Source organism: Sturnira hondurensis, unplaced genomic scaffold, assembly GCF_014824575.4.
Source record: "Sturnira hondurensis isolate 20B ecotype Veracruz unplaced genomic scaffold, ASM1482457v3 Scaffold0002840, whole genome shotgun sequence".
Classification (NCBI taxonomy): domain Eukaryota; kingdom Metazoa; phylum Chordata; class Mammalia; order Chiroptera; family Phyllostomidae; genus Sturnira; species Sturnira hondurensis.
The window spans coordinates 23,563,112-23,582,689 of record NW_028075471.1 but is presented as its reverse complement, the minus strand read 5'-3'; the positions used below and the strand labels follow the sequence as shown (position 1 = coordinate 23,582,689).

The 19,578-nt window shown below is 51.2% G+C and overlaps 1 protein-coding gene across 3 annotated transcripts in view; it reads right to left on the bottom strand.

Moving 5' to 3' along the window:
• The window catches only part of EGFR (epidermal growth factor receptor), a 140,786-nt gene extending 121,755 nt beyond the window's left edge, over window positions 1–19,031 (bottom strand). For all 3 annotated transcript variants that reach the window (XM_037041114.1, XM_037041111.1, XM_037041113.1), the window contains exon 1: window positions 18,694–19,031. In XM_037041114.1, the coding sequence (XP_036897009.1) occupies window positions 18,694–18,781 (88 nt within the window). In that variant the 5' untranslated portion in view covers window positions 18,782–19,031. The remainder of the gene's footprint in view (window positions 1–18,693) is intronic.
• Between the last annotated feature and the right edge of the window lie 547 nt (window positions 19,032–19,578).

The window sequence follows — 19,578 nt, the reverse complement described above, 5'->3', positions numbered from 1 at the left end:
AGTGCAGCTGCTCTGAGGTTCTAGTTGCTTCCTTCAGGCACGGCTAAAGGCGTCCTGACTTCGCAGGAGGTTTGGGGCAGCTGGCGGGTGGTGCCCCAACTCTGGCGCGTGCTCTGCCTGGTGGAAGGTGCACTCATGTAAAACCTCAGCACAAATCCCATTGTTTCAGAGACCCGCCCGGAAGCAGAAATGGGCGGCCTTCACCACTGGCTGCCATGCTCCATGCTACTGAGCACATTTTCCCCATGGGCAGGCAGGCTGGTGTCAGGGAAAGGAGCACTCGGAACAAAGCAGCTGCCTCCTATCTCCAACAAAGCCAGGCTAGAACAAGCTGGTTTTTCTTCTGGTTCGAAGGGAGGGGTGTGGTGAACAATTCCTTAACCTCATGCTACCCGGCGCTGCCCGGAGAAGGAAAAAGAGGGAGAAGGGAAAAGAAGGAAAAGGAAGGAAAAAGAGGAGTCCATGTTTTATGTCTGATGTGCATGGTCTCTCCCAGCAGGGAGGGAGCCAGCCCTAACTCCAAGGCCTCGTTGGCTCCTTGGTAAGCAAGTTGATGGGTGGGGACAATTAAGGCGTCTTCACATGACTCTTGCTTTCACCTGGTAAGTGTTCAGGTTGGACAAGCTGGTGCAGGTGAACTTGGAATGCTGGCCCCAGTGCACCTCATCAGGAATGCCAACCTCCCTGCTGGTTGTTACATTTGGGGCACCTACAAAACCCAGGCCAAGGGTTGATTAACTCCAAAACGAGAGGCTAATGAATCGGAGCGCGCGCCAGGGTAACACAAAGACAACAGAGGCGTCAGAGCTGACTGTAGGGGGCAGGGCCCAGCCAGGGGTCTCTCTCCCCTAGCACTACAGCCATTTGGGGTTGGGGGTCATGCTTTGTGGTGGGGGCCATCCTAACATGCAAGAATGTCTGCAGCAACCCTGGCCTCTACCTACTAGATGCCAGTAACAAACCCTAGTGGGAGAACCAGAAATTACCTGACGACATTGCCCGATGTCCTGGGGCGGTGAAGTGTGGGGAGCAGCAGGCATAATTGTCCCCAGCTGAGAACCACTGGCCTAGCTCTCCATATTCCTGAAGTCACAACTTGGTCTGCGACTCCAGTCCCAGGCTATACTGTGGGTCCTCACTCTGAGGGTGGCAAACACCACGCTTGGAGCAGACAACCACTGAGTGGCAGTTTGGAGGACAGAGGCCACTTGATTTGGAACAAGCAGAACACGTGCTAATAGAGCACTGGGCTTTCCATTTCTAAGGGGGCCCGTTTATCATGCCGGACATGTGAATGGGATAGTATGTTTTCGAAACAACACACAGAGACTCATAGACAGCTCCTACACCCCAGCAAAGTCACTGGCAAGGCTGGTTTCCATTCCCCAAGGTGAAGCAGGAAGGAACCCTTTGGGAAGCCTTTCAGATCAAAGTCAAGTCTATGCTCCTCTCCAGACCCACCTGTGGCAGTGAAGTCTGGCCTGTTGATGTTACTGCGCTTTGACATTCCTTCCACTTCCCTTCATGGTGTGGCTTCTGGTTTAAAGATTCAACCAAGTCACCTAGTAGATGGTTCAAAACTTTTGATGGTTGTAAGTCCCTCATGTGCTTATGGAGAGCGCACTGCGTGGTCCCCCTTGCAGAGGAGACCGCCACCCCACCCCTTGGAAAGATAAGGCAAAAACGGTGCAAATCGTGCCTGGTGTTGAAAAGCACGTGCTTCTTGGGATAGGAGTCACAGAGTTAAACAAACTTTGCTTTCCCTGCCCTTGAAATTCAATTTCATTTCATTAACAATTCCTCAGTGGGGGCCTGTGGTCTTCCCGCCCTTGCACCAACGCTGGGCCTGGCGGGACACACAGACAGATACGAAGTGACTCCTGCCTCTGGCCACTGGACAACTTTCTGGTGCAGAGCAAGCTCCCTGTGCTCAGCGCTTCTTGAGGTTACAGTCCATAGTTACTTCCCACACAGACGAGAGTCAAACCTACTTTTCTTCAATGTAATATGTAAGCGTTGTCATGGTTACGACTTTTGATGAGGCACTTAAAATCGCTTCATCGTATTCCATGCAAAAAATAATTAGCTTTCTCTTCTTTATGACGGGAACTCTGAAGGTCATATATTACTCTGAACTGCCCGCCAATTTCTACTAATTTGAATTTTTGAAAGGAAGTAGAAATCTACGCCCCCGAGTTACTTGGATGGCAGTGAAGACCACAGAGAATTCTTCGACCCTTCCCCATGCAGGGAGCTGATCACGACTGCACGGAGTAAGATGTGCTCTTCCCTGATAGTCCAGTTTCAATCCAACTACTAATTCCTTAAAAATACTTTTAAGCCAGTGCATGCTTCTCACCTCAGAGGCGAATTCTAGGAAAAGTGAAACACGTAAGAACTACTCGCCACCCTCCTTGAGACATGCTTGTTCCCTGTGCTTCGGAAGCTGAGGAAGGTAAGTTCATGGACTGAGACCCCTCCCTCTGACCCCATCGCTTGCTGGTTTAGACAAAGTCCTTTGCCCACTTTTTACACGGCACCCACACTAGTCAGTGAATACAGATGTGTTTGGCTTTCAGGCGTTTACATGACATGCAGTCACATGTCAGGTATGTTCAGTCCACGCCGTCGATACTTATTTAGAGCCCACCTGGGCCAGGGGCTGAATGACCACATGGCATCTTTTTGCATGGAGCTCACAACCCAGCGAGAAAGCCGTCCTGGACCTTGAACCAGGGCCACACCACTTAGAGCCCCACGCCAGACGTGCAGGTGCCTCAGCTCGCTCCGTGCCTCATGGGTAACTTCCGCACACAGCCGGTGACTCTGACACCAGGTGTACAGTCACGACATTCGCCTCGAGAGAGCCCCCGGCTGAACTCACTCAGGGCTGACCCTTGGTGTCAACGGTCCCGGGTGGCCTCGCTAACTCGGGGGAAGAAGACTGGGAAGTTGTCGGGATTTCTGTCACGGAAACGGAGATTTCCAAGGGGAAGCAAACGGACTTTTCTCACACAGCTCCTGCTAGTCCTAGATGAGCAGCAAACGTCTTCTGCGTGGGGACCGCAGCCCCCACCTGATGTCTGCAGAGGAATTCCAACGTTCCGATGACCTCTCCCCCAGTTAGCAGCGGACAATGTACACAAGGGTGACCGTGTTTCTCATGCTCCCATAAACAACATCGGATAAACATCCAGTGCCTATTTTTTTGTTAACCTGAGACTTTCTGGGAAAAGGCACGCTGTCCCCCAGACACAGCATGTTTCATAAGTAGGCACTGGAAAATGGAAGCAAAGAACGTCTCTCTCCATTTGCATGGTCATGAAATGACCAAACAGAGTGAAAACCAGTTTAGGGAAGCGCCTTTAAATGTGTCAAACCAGTTCTGAAATACAGCAGTGGTGGGTAAGATACACAGCGAAGGTCTAACCCACCCACTTTTGAATTACTGAAGCTTCGACCCCATGAAATCTGTCCATGTTTATTCAATGGAGGATTTATGTAATTATGCAAATCTTGCAAGCGCACCTTTTTTTTTAAGTAACTCTGAATCCCCCCTGAATTTAGCCGTCAGTCTCAGGATTAATATTTCTTTGAAGAAAGGCAGGATACATAACAGTGGTCCTGCAGAAAGTTTCCAGGCAAATCCACCTTTTAGATTTTCCTGGGCTAAAACCAAACCAAAACAAAACAAAGCAAACTTCTGACCTCCTCACGGCCAGATTCCAAGCTCGATGCAGAAAACGCAGCACATGTATGGGTAAATATAAAACAACAGCTTTCTTTTCTCTGCTTAATTTCTTTAACATACAAGTGAGTGTTTAAAATGATACCATCGTTAGGTGTGACTTACACACACACACATACACACAGTGATTGTGACTTATTGCTACCACATACAGTGATTGTGACTTATTGCTACAACATGGTTCCAGATCTTCATAAGTTCAGAAGAATTTAGCTTATAGTCAGAAAGGATAAACAAGATTTTAAAATCTTATTAAAGAAGCCCTGGCTGGTGTGGCTTAGTGGATTGAGCGCCGGCCTGTAAAGCAAAGGGTTGCTGGTTCAATTCCCAGTCAGGGCACATGCATGGGTTGCAGGCCAGGCCCCCAGTGGGGAACACATGAGAGGAAACCACACACTGATCCTTCCCTTCCCCTCTCTCTAAAAATAAATAAATAAAATATTAAAAAAAGAAAATCTTATTGAAAAAAATCTTACAAAACTCTCAGGCCTTCCCCCAAGTGCACCCGTGGCTAAGAGAAGATGATTTCAGGGCAGTATCATAAGTGTCCCCCTCCTGCTCAGTAACCTCCTTGAGTGGGAGATGGGAACCAAATACATATTTGCACCCCAGAAGCAAGCTCAGGCTGTGACACATAGTAGGTGCTCAATAAAAGGGGGCTGGACAAGCCACCCACTCAGCAGCAGGCACTACCTGTGGGTATCTGCGGGTCTGAGCTCTTCCTCTGCAGGGCACTGCATCGCTGCCCACCGGGGCCGGGGCACCAGGCAGGGCGTGCTTCTTCCCCTTCCCTGTCCTACCACGTCACCCTACTGCCTGGCTGAAGACCTTGGACTCACATTAGCAGTCTGCAAACCGGGCAAGTGTCCCCCATGGTCCACAAGGACTCTCTGGGGAGTGGGACACAACAAACATTGCTTTGTGGCCTGTGCCCTTTCCTAAGGCCAAGCCTCCGGAACGTCCCAGGTTGTTGTCTCCCCAGCCACCTTCACAGTCACCAGTGTGTGCTTCAGCCTCGGTGCACGCCCGCCGAGGTGCCACACAAAGGGACAGCAGAGCATCCAGCTCAGCACCGCACCCCTGCCATCCAACAGGGAGGGAGCAGCACGTGGTACACCTGCTGCCGCGCCCCATCTCCTGTCCTCAAATCCAACCACCCATCTGGGAACCGGCTTTCAGAACCGACATGGATCCGTTCCGTAAAGTATTAACAGCACTTTTGATCAGGAAAAAAAGCTGGGGGAAGGTGCATCTGAGCTGACTGGCGGCTGTGCCACCCGACTGAAATGATCTCTCGCCACCAGTAAACAAACTTGGAACTGAGAAGCCGGCGCAGATTTCCAGAACTAATCCTGTTGTAGGTGAGCATGGAAGCCAAAGACTTATGGCCGACTGCACCCCCCTGCCCCGCCCCAGTCACCAGATAAAAAAGGGAGATGAGGCAATTCTCCCATGATTATTCAAATGAGATGAAGTGTGTCAATAGTTCTGAGAAAGCTGGTGGGACGTGCCTGCGAAGCCAGACGCTCTGCTGAACGTTCACACTGGTGCTTTGTCATGGATCACGCCGACGAGTGACATTCCAGTTTGAAGTGCTCACGAACGGCATGGGGACTTGTGAACTGGGACCGAGCGGGCTCCGGAGTACAGGCTCCTAGGGGCAGAGGCCGCATTCCCTACACGCACTACCTCCCAGCAGCTTTGGGGCCTGTGGTGCACAGGAAACACCTAATGCTTGCCAATGATGTTGAACTAAATTGAGAAATGACAGTGAAACGCACACCTGAGATTCTGCCCAATCAGACCGATCTATCAAAACAAATGGGCCTCCCACTGGTACTGCTGCCAGAGTCCAGGGCTGTGCAAGGTCACCTGTGTAAGTGTCACTGGCTGGCTCAGGAAACTCCCCCAAGAGGATCTGCGGAATGAGGGCATGTTTGCCAAGTGGGTGGGGAGCCAGCTGCACCGCGGGGTTGACGTCCTCTTCTCTGTCCCAGGGTGAGTCTGCAGACAGTCCCATGAGAGCCTGGCCCTTGAGCCTGGGAGGTGACAGGGCAGGAAGCGTGTCTACACCCCCATTGATGCTGTCTTTCTGCAAGGACTCTGCGGTCAGTTCTTGCCTGAGGACGAGGCTTTCCGTAGAGGGACTTGGGTACGTGGTAAGGAGGAGGCAGATGCCACTTGGCTGCTGCCCTTTCTCAACCCTATTTTTTAAAGTAATTTGTAATCAGTGTGGAGTGAATTGAAGTCANAGAGGATCTGCGGAATGAGGGCATGTTTGCCAAGTGGGTGGGGAGCCAGCTGCACCGCGGGGTTGACGTCCTCTTCTCTGTCCCAGGGTGGGTCTGCAGACAGTCCCACGAGAGCCTGGCCCTTGAGCCTGGGAGGTGACAGGGCAGGAAGCGTGTCTACACCCCCATTGATGCTGTCTTTCTGCAAGGACTCTGTGGTCAGTTCTTGCCTGAGGATGAGGCTTTCCGTAGAGGGACTTGGGTACGTGGTAAGGAGGAGGCAGATGCCACTTGGCTGCTGCCCTTTCTCAACCCTATTTTTTAAAGTAATTTGTAATCAGTGTGGAGTGAATTGAAGTCACAGTAGAGTCTCCCTCTGAGTTGGAGGAATCTTTCCGCCATGTACACCAAAAGGAAGAATAGAGGTACCACCTTGACTTTGAAGTCTGATACTTTCTTTGATGTCTTGAATTTTCTAATGAAATCTTGGCCTTCCCTCTAGGGAAGTCTGCCACTTCTCTCCAGCGACCATGAGTCAAGGATTTAGAACTTTGATTACAATACACCCGACACACAGGAGTGTGTGCAGATCAAAAATGAATTCTTCACCAAGGGACCACCTCTGCAGGGTCCGCATCTGCAGGGAGAAGGGTGCCAATTCCAGACCTGCCTCATCTCAAGCACCCTCCCTTAAAGTGAAGGCGGCCAGAGAGTCCAAACAGATGACGATGACACACGACAGGTGAAGTGGACACACAGACACATCTAGCCATGGGTGACTGGAATAGAACATAAAGGCAGCACATGCAAATTAATCCAGAGACAGCAGGAGGGCCTGGCTTCGTTGAATTGGTCACTCAGTCTCTCTCTGTTTCTCTGGTTGTCGACCTGGGCTCTCCCTCTACCCTCGTCCCCTTTCCCTCCCCCTGCCTCTGAGGCCTCCAAGTGTTAAAAACAAAAACATTTCATTAAAAAAAATTAACTCCTAAACAGTATTGTGGAGGCTACAATTTCTGTAGTATCACCTCACTAGCTAATGAAAATGGTTTTTAGCCTAGGTTAATATTAGATAAGATGTCAAACTAAATATTTAAAACTTAGCTACTAAGACATTACCATGGGAACAGGGGTGCACAGGACCTCCCTGACTCTGTTTCGCAACTTCCTGTAAATCTGTAATTCTTTAAAAATAAAGAATTAGCTACAAAAGCTTTGCTATCGCAGCAAACCACGACTCATAGTTACACAAGGTGGTCAGTGTTTTGTTTTTAGTGGTTTTTTTCCTAAGAACTGCAACAATTTAAAAAAGTCTTCCTGACTTTCCTGTGAAGTAAAAGGATACTATTGAGAGACATAAGGTCAAAGTATTACGTTCACACAAATACTTACTCTAACACGTGTTCTGAAAGTTTTTGAAAACGCTATCGAGGGGCCATACAGTTAACATCCTCAACTCTCCCTTCCTAGCCATGTATTTTTTTCTCCCCTTCTTAAATTAAAAAAAAGTTCACTGTAAAGTTAATGTGCAAAAATAAATAAATGTTTGCCTCCCAAAGCCCCGTGCATCAGGAACCAGAGGCACTTCCCTGGGTGTGCTCCATGTTTTCAAATGGCCCCACTGGTCACATCCCGCGACCCTGCCATTGTGTTCCCAAGATACTTCAGGGTGGAGAAGCCCAGCCTGAAGTTCAGGCCCCCTTCCAGGCCTCTCATAAATCTGCACCCTCTTTAAAGCAACTATGCCACCAGCAATGCTTGTGAGGTGAATTATCGTCTTTGAACTGCTAGCTTTTCCATTTTTGGTGTTTTATGCAGCAAAAGCCATTTGTTTTTACTCACAGATTTAAAACAGCTTTAAAAATAACTTTTATAGGCTGCTGGTGGAAAACAGCAAGGCTCTAGCATACGTTAATTCATGACCAGGCTGTTGCTTTGGTGATTCGAAATGATAGACAGGTAGACAGGTGGATGGCGCATTTTCGTGGTTCCGTATACGCACCTGTAGGCCTGCATGTGATGAACCCGGGGACGCACGGGAACTCCAAGGCTGACTGGAGGCTGGAGTCCTAGGCAAAGGTGGCGGTCCCTTGGGGTCAGGGTGCAGTGCTCAAAGCCCATCATGGACGCACTGCCCCTTGCCTGAAATAGCTCAGTTCAGTTCAGATCGAACAACACCAGGGTGGGGTGCAGATCAGTTCTTTTCTCTGTTTAGGAAGCCTAACTGCCATGGAAGGGGCCAAGGGCTGTGGCAGGGTGCCGGTCCTCTTCTGGGTAGGACGGCCCTAGTGTCCAGAGGACCATGAGGACACAAGCAGCCTGGGGAGGCACACGGCCATCACTGCCACGCATGCTTCAGGGGCAAAGGAGAGAAAGGCCGAGTGGGAGAAAACAGGCTAGACATGGAGACTTTGCAGTGGCCACACAAAGTCCTGCTGTGAACATGGCCTGGGAGTTCATCGTAGCTCTCCAACAAGGTGAAGAGCATTTTAAAGATGGGCCCAGGCACTGCAGGAAAGAACAGTGGCCTGATGAGGGAAAGGAAGGCCCCACTATGGAAGGACGGCGGTTGGGGGGGGGCAGTCGGTGTGCTCTGGGGGTCCTGCCTCGGGGCTGAGCCGGGCTGAGCAGCATTGCCCTGGTCCTGAGGCCTCCACGGGCACCTGAGCACGGTGTGCAGCAGGGACAGAAGGGGTGGCCACTAGGGGCCCAGGCTCCCCAGTCAGAGACCAGAGCCCAGCGTGCCTAAGGGGCCGACCTAGGGTAAGTGACAGGAATGTGCCAAAGCCCGGTTCTGCACGCACAACAGGAATCGTAAAGGTTGTATGGGAGCAGGGGCAGTTAGAAGTCACAGTGGAAGTTGGCCGGCAGACGGAGATAACACTGAGCACTTCTGGAACCTGTCCAGGGACGGCCCTGCGCTCTGTCCTCTGTCCGAACCACCTCCCCCTCCCTCCTGCGCTCTCTGCAGCCCCACGTGGTGAGCACTTTGATCCTCTGCATTCTGAAGATGGAAATCAGGACTCAGGTGCTCACTCACCGGGCCAGCATCGCCCTGCAGGCCAGGTGGGGCCGGGGTCCACTCCCTGTACCTCCTGGAGCCTGTGGAGGAGGGACAAGCCTCAGTCACTAACTTTGGTGTCAAAGGGCTCACACGGGCAGGTCTTGAGATATGTGGGTGCATTTTTTGTTTGTTTTGTGTATTTGTATTTTATCCCCTGTGCACATTTTTTCCTACTTATAGAAAATTTAACAGTACATGGATGCTACAGATAAGGTTATTATTGCCTTTTCTAGAACCCAAAGCCATGCCACCCGCCTACTGTTAGTGATGACCAGGACTGGAATCACTGGTCTGATGCATTCTTTAGTCATTTGTGACAGCGTGCAGATCGGGAGGTCACTCATAGACACGATGGTTTTAGACACCCGCAGAACCAGAGGGAGCTCTCAAACACCCACCCAGTGGCAGCGACCTCTGGGTGAACAGCAGTCACTTCGAGAGCCCTGGCCATCGGCACAGGTGACTTTTTGACCTCTGGCTCGGTGCGTCCTGTCTGCCCCACAAGTCCAGTCAAGTCCTGGCTGAGAAAGTGTCACCTTTCCTTCTCTGAGTCAAGAATGCCTGGACGTTCCCCGAATTTTTAATGAATGACAGACACATTCCACTTTATAGCCAGAAAAAATACAAAGAGACAAAGATTCCCAGGAGAGCCAATTCTATACTGACCAGCAGGTATTTAGCAACGACGTGTTTAAATCTGCATCTTGCGTGCATTTGTATTTGCTTTGATGTCACGGGTGCTCCAGTCGCAAGAAGCCTGGGCACCACCTAGTTTATTTTATGGGAGCTAAAACTGGGAAGAGAGATTCTGACCCATTTTATCTCCTGTTGTAACCAACAACAGATATCAGGAAAAGAGTTGCATTCAGCTATGCCCTAAGAAAAACGCCTTTAGCAACAGCACTTTGCAAAGTATGAGACATGCATGTGCACACTTGTGTTAGAAACAACTATAAAGACTGACTTTGATATTTTCTAACTTTAAAACAATATATGGTATATTTTTGCAGTCATTTGTCAAACCTCTCTTTCTCAGTGGAGGTTTATTCATAGCAGCTTGCAAATAAGAAAGAGAGGAAAAGAGTGAAGTGAGGAAGGGAGAAAGAATAGACTGAGGCAATACATTAGTCACTCATAAATGGTTCCATGCATAACGCCCAACAGAGCACCAGGAAATGACAGCAGAGATAAAGACATCGAGAAGTAACTATAAGGTGGAGTGGCATCCTGACACGTATGCCAAGGTTGTGGGTTCGATCCCTGATCAGGGCACATACAGGAATTGCCAACGAATGCATCAATAAATAGAACAGCAAATTTCTCTCTCTCTCTCCATTTCTTTCTCTCTCTCTCTAAAAATCAACAAGTAGAAAAAAAATAAAAAGAAGAAGTAACTATAAGGATAAGGTTTTTGACTATTAACTTTGCAGCAAATCAAAGGCAAGAAAAAGTTCTGAAATTCACCAGATTTCAAAGCCCCTTAGAGTCAGTACCTTAAAAACCAACAGGTGCTATGATAATTCTTCAACAGCCACCATTTTTTCTTTCTATCATTCATATAGACTTAATCAAAAGCAGAGGAAATGGGGGTGTTTTGCTTGTATAAGAGATAATAATTGTTTCACCATCTAATACTATATTAAAATACATGTTAGTAAAAAAAAAAACCCCTCCAAAACCAAAACAAAAACGATCTCGCAAGTTAGTACCAGGATAAACTTGAAATAGTTTGCCTAACCGACCTTGCTCAGAACAGCTTTACTCAGCCGTGGCGGCTCACGATTCGCGGTAACAAACTAGGAGACACGGACGAGAACCCTCCCTACAGCTTTCAGACAGTGGGCGTTGCTGAGAGAAAAGCCAATTCGGGTTCTTCCTGAAGAACTTTTTCAAATCCCGTTTACAACGATGAGACGTTTTCTGGGCGCACTCACTGGCCCTTAAGGACTTGCGCTGATTCTATAAGTGATTGGCTCTTATTGCAAACACTAAAAGTACTGACGAACGTACCAGCAGGGCAAAGAAGCAAAACTCTGTGCAGTGTTCCCATTTCCAGTTTCAGTTTGTCACCCTGGAGAGGCTGTAGGCAGTGCACGAGCTTTCTCCAAAGCCAGGAGTGGATGAGGGAAATGTGAGCATACAGTCACAACGACGCCGTGCCCAACTGCTAAGGCAGTAAGGACATCACCAGCATGTCACATGCATCGCAGGGAACCTTCAGGTACCACATTTCCGCCTTTGTGATGGAACCCTTCACAAATGCTCTTCCAACAAGGGCTAAGGAAACGGAGGTGTGAAAGCTCTCTACTTCCTTCCCCGTGAGGGTGGGCGGATAGGGGCGGCCCTAGGGAGCTCGGCCCCCACAGCCACGATTTAGCCTTCCTTACCACCCTGCCTTTGTTTCCACGTCGACTGCACACACATGCAGGTGCATCTGCGTGGTGCTCAGTGGTGAATCAGGAAGTGCAGATGCACGTCACAGTGGAAGTGGCTCAGGGAACTGGGGAGACATTTCCCAAGTTCAATGTGATTCAGCGTGTAATCATTGTGTCTACAATTACACAGACCTTTGCTTCCTTTCTCTGTTTGCTTTCTGTGCTTGGAGTTAAATAGAGGATGTGGAGTAGTCATTTTTCTTATTCCTAACAAGTTTTGGGGTCAAATCACGCTATTGGGGAGAACGTTAAAACTATCAACATTTCTTTTTATACAGACTCCAATTCTTCATGTTGAGTTGTCACTTAAAATAAAAGACCAAAGGACCATTTTGATTTTTAAGTGTAAAATGTGTTGCTTCTCTGGCATTTTACTTTTGAATTGTATATTTCCTCACGGCCACTTAGAGAAATAAAGAAGAAAATGCTAAGGCCCCGGCATCCACTCTACAAGACGTTCGAATTTATAAAGGCACAAGCCATGGCAGGCTGGCTGCAGCGCGTCAGGCCCACAAGGATCTCCCGTCCTTTTCCCTTTGCCTGGAGACTGGGCAGAAATCTCATTCTTTGAGGTCCAGCTCAATGTTCTCTCTTTTCTAGGAAGTCTCCCCCACCCCCATCTCAGAGACAGAATTAGCCCCTTTTCTGGGCTCCCACCGAAATCCCAAACCACATCTACTGTAAGTTGCATCACAGAGCGCCGTTCATAAGCCTCTCCCCAGCTCAACCCCCCAGACATGTGAGTCCCTTACGGACCAGCACATGGTTTTGTTCTCTGGGCAGAGCCAGAGCCCGGCAGGAGGTGGGCAGGTAGAGCGTCCTCAGCCTGGGCCTGCGTAGGCGACTCCTGGGCCATCTGTGGTCACAGACCGTGGGTCCCATCCCCTGGGGATCCCACTCAGAGGTCCGGGATGGGGCTCTGAGAATGTGTATTCTATGAAGATCAAGGTGCTCCTGTTGTTATCTTAGGAAACACCGTGAGAGCTGCTGTAGTAGACTTTTCATTGATCAATTCAATTTAAAAAAAACCGCAACTCTGAGGCTGATTCACTAATGAAATGCAACCTTGGACCTCGAGGAAACTGGAGCAAATGAGTAAGATCCCAATTCGAGTCAGAGAACAAAGACATAGTTTCTTCTCTACCATGCGCTACACACACCACTCAATGCACTCGTCAGCTCGGACTTCCAACCACAGTGGGTGCTGCTCCACTCCCCCGATTCACCAGGTCTGGGGTGCAGCAAAGCCCCCTCTCTTTCAGAAGCACCTCGGGTGGGTCTAAGGTCCCTGCAAGGTTCAAAAGCCACTGCCTCAAACGGAGAACATGGTCACCTCCTAGTCTTTGTCGTTCGGCCACTAATGTATGAAGTAATCAAATAAGAAATGGCGATTCCCATCTGACGATCTGCANATGAGTAAGATCCCAATGCGAGTCAGAGAACAAAGACATAGTTTCTTCTCTACCATGCGCTACACACACCACTCAATGCAGTCGTCAGCTCGGACTTCCAACCACAGTGGGTGCTGCTCCACCCCCCGATTCACCAGGTCTGGGGTGCAGCAAAGCCCCCTCTCTTTCAGAAGCACCTCGGGTGGGTCTAAGGTCCCTGCAAGGTTCAAAAGCCACTGCCTCAAACGGAGAACATGGTCACCTCCTAGTCTTTGTCGTTCGGCCACTAATGTATGAAGTAATCAAATAAGAAATGGCGATTCCCATCTGACGATCTGCAGCAACAGACAAATGTGATTCCCAGTGTGCTTGCACGCACACTATGTATTGATCATTTGCTGATCACTGCAGTGAATCAGTGAATCAGGCTGCTAACCAGAGCTGCCTAGTCCAGAAAACAGCTGGGAATCCAGGCCCCGCCTGGCTCTCTGTGGGTGTTGACAGGAACATGTGACAGGCTGGAGGCGGGGCGTTCTACAGCCAAAGACAACACCTGCAATGGAAATAGCTAATAAAACAATAATTCAAGGTCACACTGCTCTCTTGGGCTCCAGACCCACACATTCTAGTGCCTCCTGGGCTTTCCCATCAGAGCCCTTCAAATTCCCCTGGCCCACCCGGTGCCCCTGAAGCATTCATGACCTCCCCAGGGGATGTTGTGTCTCCCCAGGCTTCCACGTCAGTGTCCTCCTGCGGCTCTACCTAGTATCCTCGCTACACATACTTATCAATGAGTCCTACCCGCAGGTCAGCCCGAGCGAGTAGCTGGTTCTGCGTTCCCATTGGCTCCCTGTCTCTGCACACCTGCCCAGACCTCCCCACTTCCACCACGCCCCGACAGTCCATTCCCCACAATGTGGCTGGAGTTGGCTTTCTGAAGCGCCAGACACACCCCGCTGGTTCCTAGCTTAGCACCCCACGGTGATCCTCCTCCCCCACGGGGACAGCGGAGCTCCCCATGAGCCGTGTCCTCGCCACCTCTCCCTCGTCTTCCCATCACTGCATGGAATTCCCTGCCTCTTCAGACCCTGCTATTCCAGGCACTTCTCTGGGAATGTCCTCCCCGTCCTACTTTTCCGGGGAAATACCCCGCACTCTCTGCAGGCCTCCGGGAGTAAGCCCTTCCACGTGGGGCTCTACCTGGCCCCCTCCCCAGATGGAATTAAAGGCAAAGACTAGCACCAGAAGACGTCTCTGTCCTGTACGGAATTCTGTCGTTGCTCCTGCGCAAGTTTCACACCTGTTATCAGTAGATCTCTCTTCCCCTAACTGACTGCCAGACACTTGAGACAAGCACCACTGGTGACTCATCCCTGCAGCTCAAAATGCGGACAGGACAGCCCAAGTCACTTACTGTGGTTGGAACATAAAGGGGAAAATGCAAACAAAAGCCTAAGTTGTAATAGGTCGACATGCTTGCTCTTGTACTGAAGGACAAACAGCAGTGGTTAACTGATGTAATTATTTATACTAAATCAAGGCCATGTGCAGGCTCAGTAGTGACAGGGTGCAATTGTGGGTGTATTTAGTCCTGGGGACAGGCATTCTCATCTAGCCATCAGTCCCCTAAATTGCATTTCGAGGCTCTTGTTAATGAGACGTTCCAGATATAGTCGGAAAGGACGCTTTGACTCTGGGTCTTCGTATGAGGACCTGCCAGGATAGGACGTAATGTGGAACCCAGAAGGAAATTCTACCCTCTCGTGCTAGCCGGCACACTCGACTCTCTTAAGCAAGCTGCTGAAACTTGGTAGGAGTGAAATTTATTTTGAGCATATGCAATTCAGGGCTGCTTAGTCAACAGGGTCAGACACCTGACATTGTGCCTTCGTGCCTTCGGAGACTGAAGTGTCAAGTCCAGCACGTAGCTTCGAACCAGGCTAAGACAACAAGCCACCTCTGCACACTTGCTCCGAACCACCTCTCCTGCTCCCGTGGGCTCAGGGAACTTTCTGGACACCTGAATTGAGTGTGTTCACCTAAATGTGTAAGGAGAAAGCTGGACTTAAAGACTCTGAAAAAGTGAAAACTTCAGTCAAAATGATACTTTGACATAAGGCTTAAAACCTGGATCCTGCCCTGTCTGGTGTGGCTCAGTGGATTGAGTGCCAGCTTGCACACCAAAGGAGTCACTGGTTTGGTTCCCAGTCAGGACAAGTGCCTGGGTTGTGGGCCAGGTCTCCAGTAGGGGACACTCAAGAGGCAACCACACACTGATATTTTCTCCCTCTCTTTCTCCCTCCCTTCTCCTCTCTCTAAAAATAAATGAATGGAATCTTAAAAAAACAAAAACAAAAACCTGGATCCTTGCTCAAACTCAAACTAAGTTGCTTATGCCCATGGGCCAAACGGCAGACCACCCTCAAGTGTTGTGGAAGAGCCAACTGTTGGAATTTTCTTAGAAAAGGCAACCCTTTCAGGAGGAAGATGAAAAAGAAGGTGTGAGCAGAAGCTTGGGCATCGAATGGGAGCGACCTTCGAGAACAAACTTTATAGTCTATCCCATTTGTGCTCGTGGTTCGAGAATAAACCAGTCCTCCTCACCCAAGACCAAAAAGGTTTCTTAGCACATTTTCAAACGTCCATAAGTGACAGAAGAAAACAAAATGAAATTCGTTCAGTAGAGACCTGAGGAGCCCAATCTATGTATTTCTGTGTATTTCCAGGGAAATAATGCACGGGGCAGCCAGATTCTAGAACTAGAACTTCAACCTTTTCTCAAAAGGTAGCCCTACGAGTAAAACCTGACTTGAAGTAAGCCCATTTCCACTGTACCGTGCAGAAACTGAAACGCAGCCACAAATACACAAACAGGACTCTCACAGCAACCCACTTGGTGAGGGCCATGTGATTTCCTAGGTGGGTCCTTCCACAAGCTGAGTGTCCCCAACATTTGCACCCCATGCCCCATGTCAGGGCCCGGAGTACCCACGTGGGGCTGTCTTCCCTTAAATACCCATAATTATCCATTTGATATTAGAGCTGGCTCTCCGCTCTTACTGAAAAAGTTTGATGCCAGCTGCTGGTCCTGGAGCTTAGATCAAAGGAAAAACAAAGAGTATTTTCTTTTGAAACAGAGTGGAATGCTTCATGTAGACTGATACTACCTCTGAAAACATTTCCGAACAGGTACTGCTCTCACAGGGACTGTCTAATGAAGGTGGTACGAGGGATCTTGGGGATGGGCTCCTACCAGCTGCAGAGTGAGTTTTGGAAACACCAGGGACTGTGAAACTGAACATACGAAGCCAGACGTGACAGCCAGCCATCATGAGAGTGTTCAGAGGTGGGGCCAGGGCAGGCTTGCTGGGCGGAGGTTTCCTGCCCTCCCCCACTACCACTCCGGTCTCCCCCTTTCCATTTTGCCAGTGTGAGGGACTGGCTCAGCATCCCTCCAGCTCTCTCCGAGCTCTCTGTTCATTTGGTGGCCAAGTGGCCTCCAGAAATGGCAGCCAGAGCAACTGACTGCTGGGTGACAGTGAGCAGGGGTCCAGACCTGAGCAGACAGCCATTCGTTCCAAGTTCACACCAGGGACCCTGCTGGGGGGCCCGTACCCGGTCCTGTTCCTCCCCACCCCCAGCCTCTGACATTGGTTGCTCTCCTAAAAGAACTCACGCCAGGCACTGGAGCTGGGTGTTTGAGGGAGGGCTCGGACCGAGAACCCTCGTTCTGCCTCTTCCAGTGGCTGGAAAGTCAGTTTACTTCTCTGTACTTCAGTTTCTCCACACAGGAGAGTGCCCACGTCACATGCTTGCTGTCAGGGTCGGAAGGATGGAGAGGACACACCAAAGCATGTCTGACAGTCGCCCTCATGCACAAGCAACACTGGAGAAACTGGATCTCAGGACCAAAACACTCTCTCTCAAGTGAGTTGCATTTCTTGAACAAAACTGAATGAATTTGTTTGATGTGGGTGTTCAACACTTTTTGTAAATAGAACTCATCGTATATTTTTAATAATCCCCCCCTTAAATTTTGGTCTTTTTATGTCACTTTCACCAAATGACATTTGCTTGCCTAGTCTCACTATTTTTTCCCCAGGAACATTCTGTTTTAAGCAAATACAGGACTAACAGGCAACTTAAGTGGCATTTATATATTTTTTCCAAAACAAATCTCCAAGCACTAATAGCCATGTTCACAAGAGTAACAGCGACAAGCTGGGGATGATTCTGGGGAAGAGTAGTGCTTACGGTGCTTGCAGAGTTGAGTTTAAGGCAGGGACACAGGTCCCCTGTAGCAGGAAGTGAGGACCACACCTGTCTAGGATGCCCCCATCCTCAGCTAGTCAGGACCCTCAAGGCTCACAGCGGGAGGAGGGCTGCCGGTGGGGCTTGGAGGAGGACAAACGTTCACCAAAAAGACATCCACTCCTCCTTAAATCACTCCCACCTCCTCTTTCCCGGATTTTGCAAGATGCTCACAACTCCAGATGTTCCAAAAGGGCTCTTTACTTGCCAGTTGGACTTTCCCCGAGTCTTTACCAATCTCTCCTCTGTGCCAACTATTCCCGCACCTGGCCACCCCACCGATTCACCTGAGGGGTTTTGAAAAACCGCGAGGGAAGGCCCGGTGTCACCTCAGACCAAGGCCTCCGTCGGTCTGTATTTGATGAGGTTGGGTTTGGTTTAAAACGCCAAGTGATTCTAATTCACAACGAAGCTTGGGAACGGCGGCTCCAAGCCCTAACACTCCCCCAGCCATCGCGCTCAGCACCAACCCCCGACTGCCCGGGCCCATGACATCAGCAGCGAGTACAGACCTGACTCCTGGAACCCGGGCTTCTGGATTTTGAAATTGTGCAATTAAATCTTCCAAGGCATGTTTCTCACGTTAAGTGGGTTGATAGTCCGTGGTCACGAAGCCAAACTCGATCGCGTTGGCTCTGGACATTTGGGGCACGTGAACCACGGACACCAATCCGCTTTTAAAAAAAATAATAAATTTAATATTTTGGTTGGCCCAGTGTCAAAATCTTCAGAAAGCTAAAAGAAAGATCCTCAAGAGAAAATCTTGGCACTTTGAGGAGGGAAGTTTTTTGTGAGCCCTATTTTGGAAAAAACCGAAAAACAAAACAAAACAAAAAAAACGGCGGGGAGGGACCTGATCGCTAGGAAGTTCGGCACCAGCTGTCGCTCCGCCGCCGGTTGCACCTCTCTGTCCTGCTCCACCCCGAAGCCTGGAGACGCGAGCAGAGGGCTGCAGGTGGGAGGTAAATCTCGGGAGTTACCGAAGCGAACACCAGACCCTACGGGCTCAAGGGGTGCGGCAGGGTGGGAGGGGGTCGCGGATCTGCACCCTAGGGTAGGGTCCGACCCCACCCGCCTCTCAGCCAAAGAGAACACGAAGTCCCTTGCAGGTAGCTACAGGTAGTTAGCGACGGAGACGAGCACTCCGGGTCTCCCGATCCTGGGCTGCAGCCCAGAGGAAGGACCCCCTAGTCAGGGGAAGACGCGCGGTGCGTGGCAGCCCGGGAGGTCACCGAAGGGTGGCAGGGGTTCTCGCGGTCCTTCCCGAAGCCCCTGGGGCGCACTTGCCCGGACGCCGGCCCGCCCCGCGTGGGAGGGCAGGAAAGTGAAGAAAGTTGCGGGCGCTTAGGGGCGTCCCGCATCCCGATCCCTTATCCCGCAGTTGCCTCCCCGGGCCGCCACAGGCTCGCGCGACTAAGAAACGCAGCGCCGCGTCCCTCCCACGGTCCCGGCCAGAGGCGCAGCCGTCCTCGGGGCAGCCGGAGCGCTGGGCGCGGGGCCGCGGGCACGCCCTTACCTTTCTTTTCCTCCAGCGCCAGCCCTGCCGGGAAGTGCGCCGCCAGCAGCACCAGGAGCGCGGCTCCCACCGTCTCGGAGGGTCGCATCGCTGCCCCCAGAAGCTCGCTCCGGGTCTCCGAAATTAGTGCGGGAAGGAGTCGGGCGGCCGTGCGCGCGGGAGGTGGCGGCGGCGGCCGGGCAGGGACTCCGGAGGTGGCCTGTGGTCCGGTCTGGGAGGCGGCGGCCGCCGGGACTGGCTAGGCACTCGCTCGGGACTCGGGCCGCCTTGGCCGCGGGCGTGCGCACCGAGCCGGGGGCGGAGGCTGCTGCGGGCGCGCCGAGCCGGGGGCTGCCCGGACGTCTAGCTCGCGGGGCGGGGAGGCTGGGCTGGGAGGAGGAGGGACCAGACGGAGGAGGAGGGATCGGGAGGAGCAGAAAGCGAGGAGGAGGAAAGAGAAACCGGCAGCTGGCACCGCGGGCAGGCAGGCCGACAGCGGCTCGGAGGCGGCGGACAGCGGTGGCCCCCGCGGGCCCAGGCGCCCTGGTGAGGGCGGGGAGGGACGAACGGCGAGCGGGAGCTTAGCGGGCGCCCAGCGGGCACCCCCGGTTCATCCCTGAGATGGCGTTCCCTGCGCTGTCCTTGAAGACCTGGCCATGCTCTCCTGGTGACCCAGCCTGCGTTCAGCCAGATTTGTGCCAGGGTCGCCATTTCCCAATTCAACTTGCAGAACAAAGTGGTACCAGCTCCGGGCGAATTCGCCAAGCCTTAGGCCCAAGGCCAGATAATGGCACGGTTGGGGGAAGCAACCCTTAATCCTCTCCTAGCTCCTGCACAGCACCCCGGAACCCTAGTGGGGACAGAGGACAGCCTGGCAGCCAAGTTGTCCCTTGCTGAGCCCGTGCG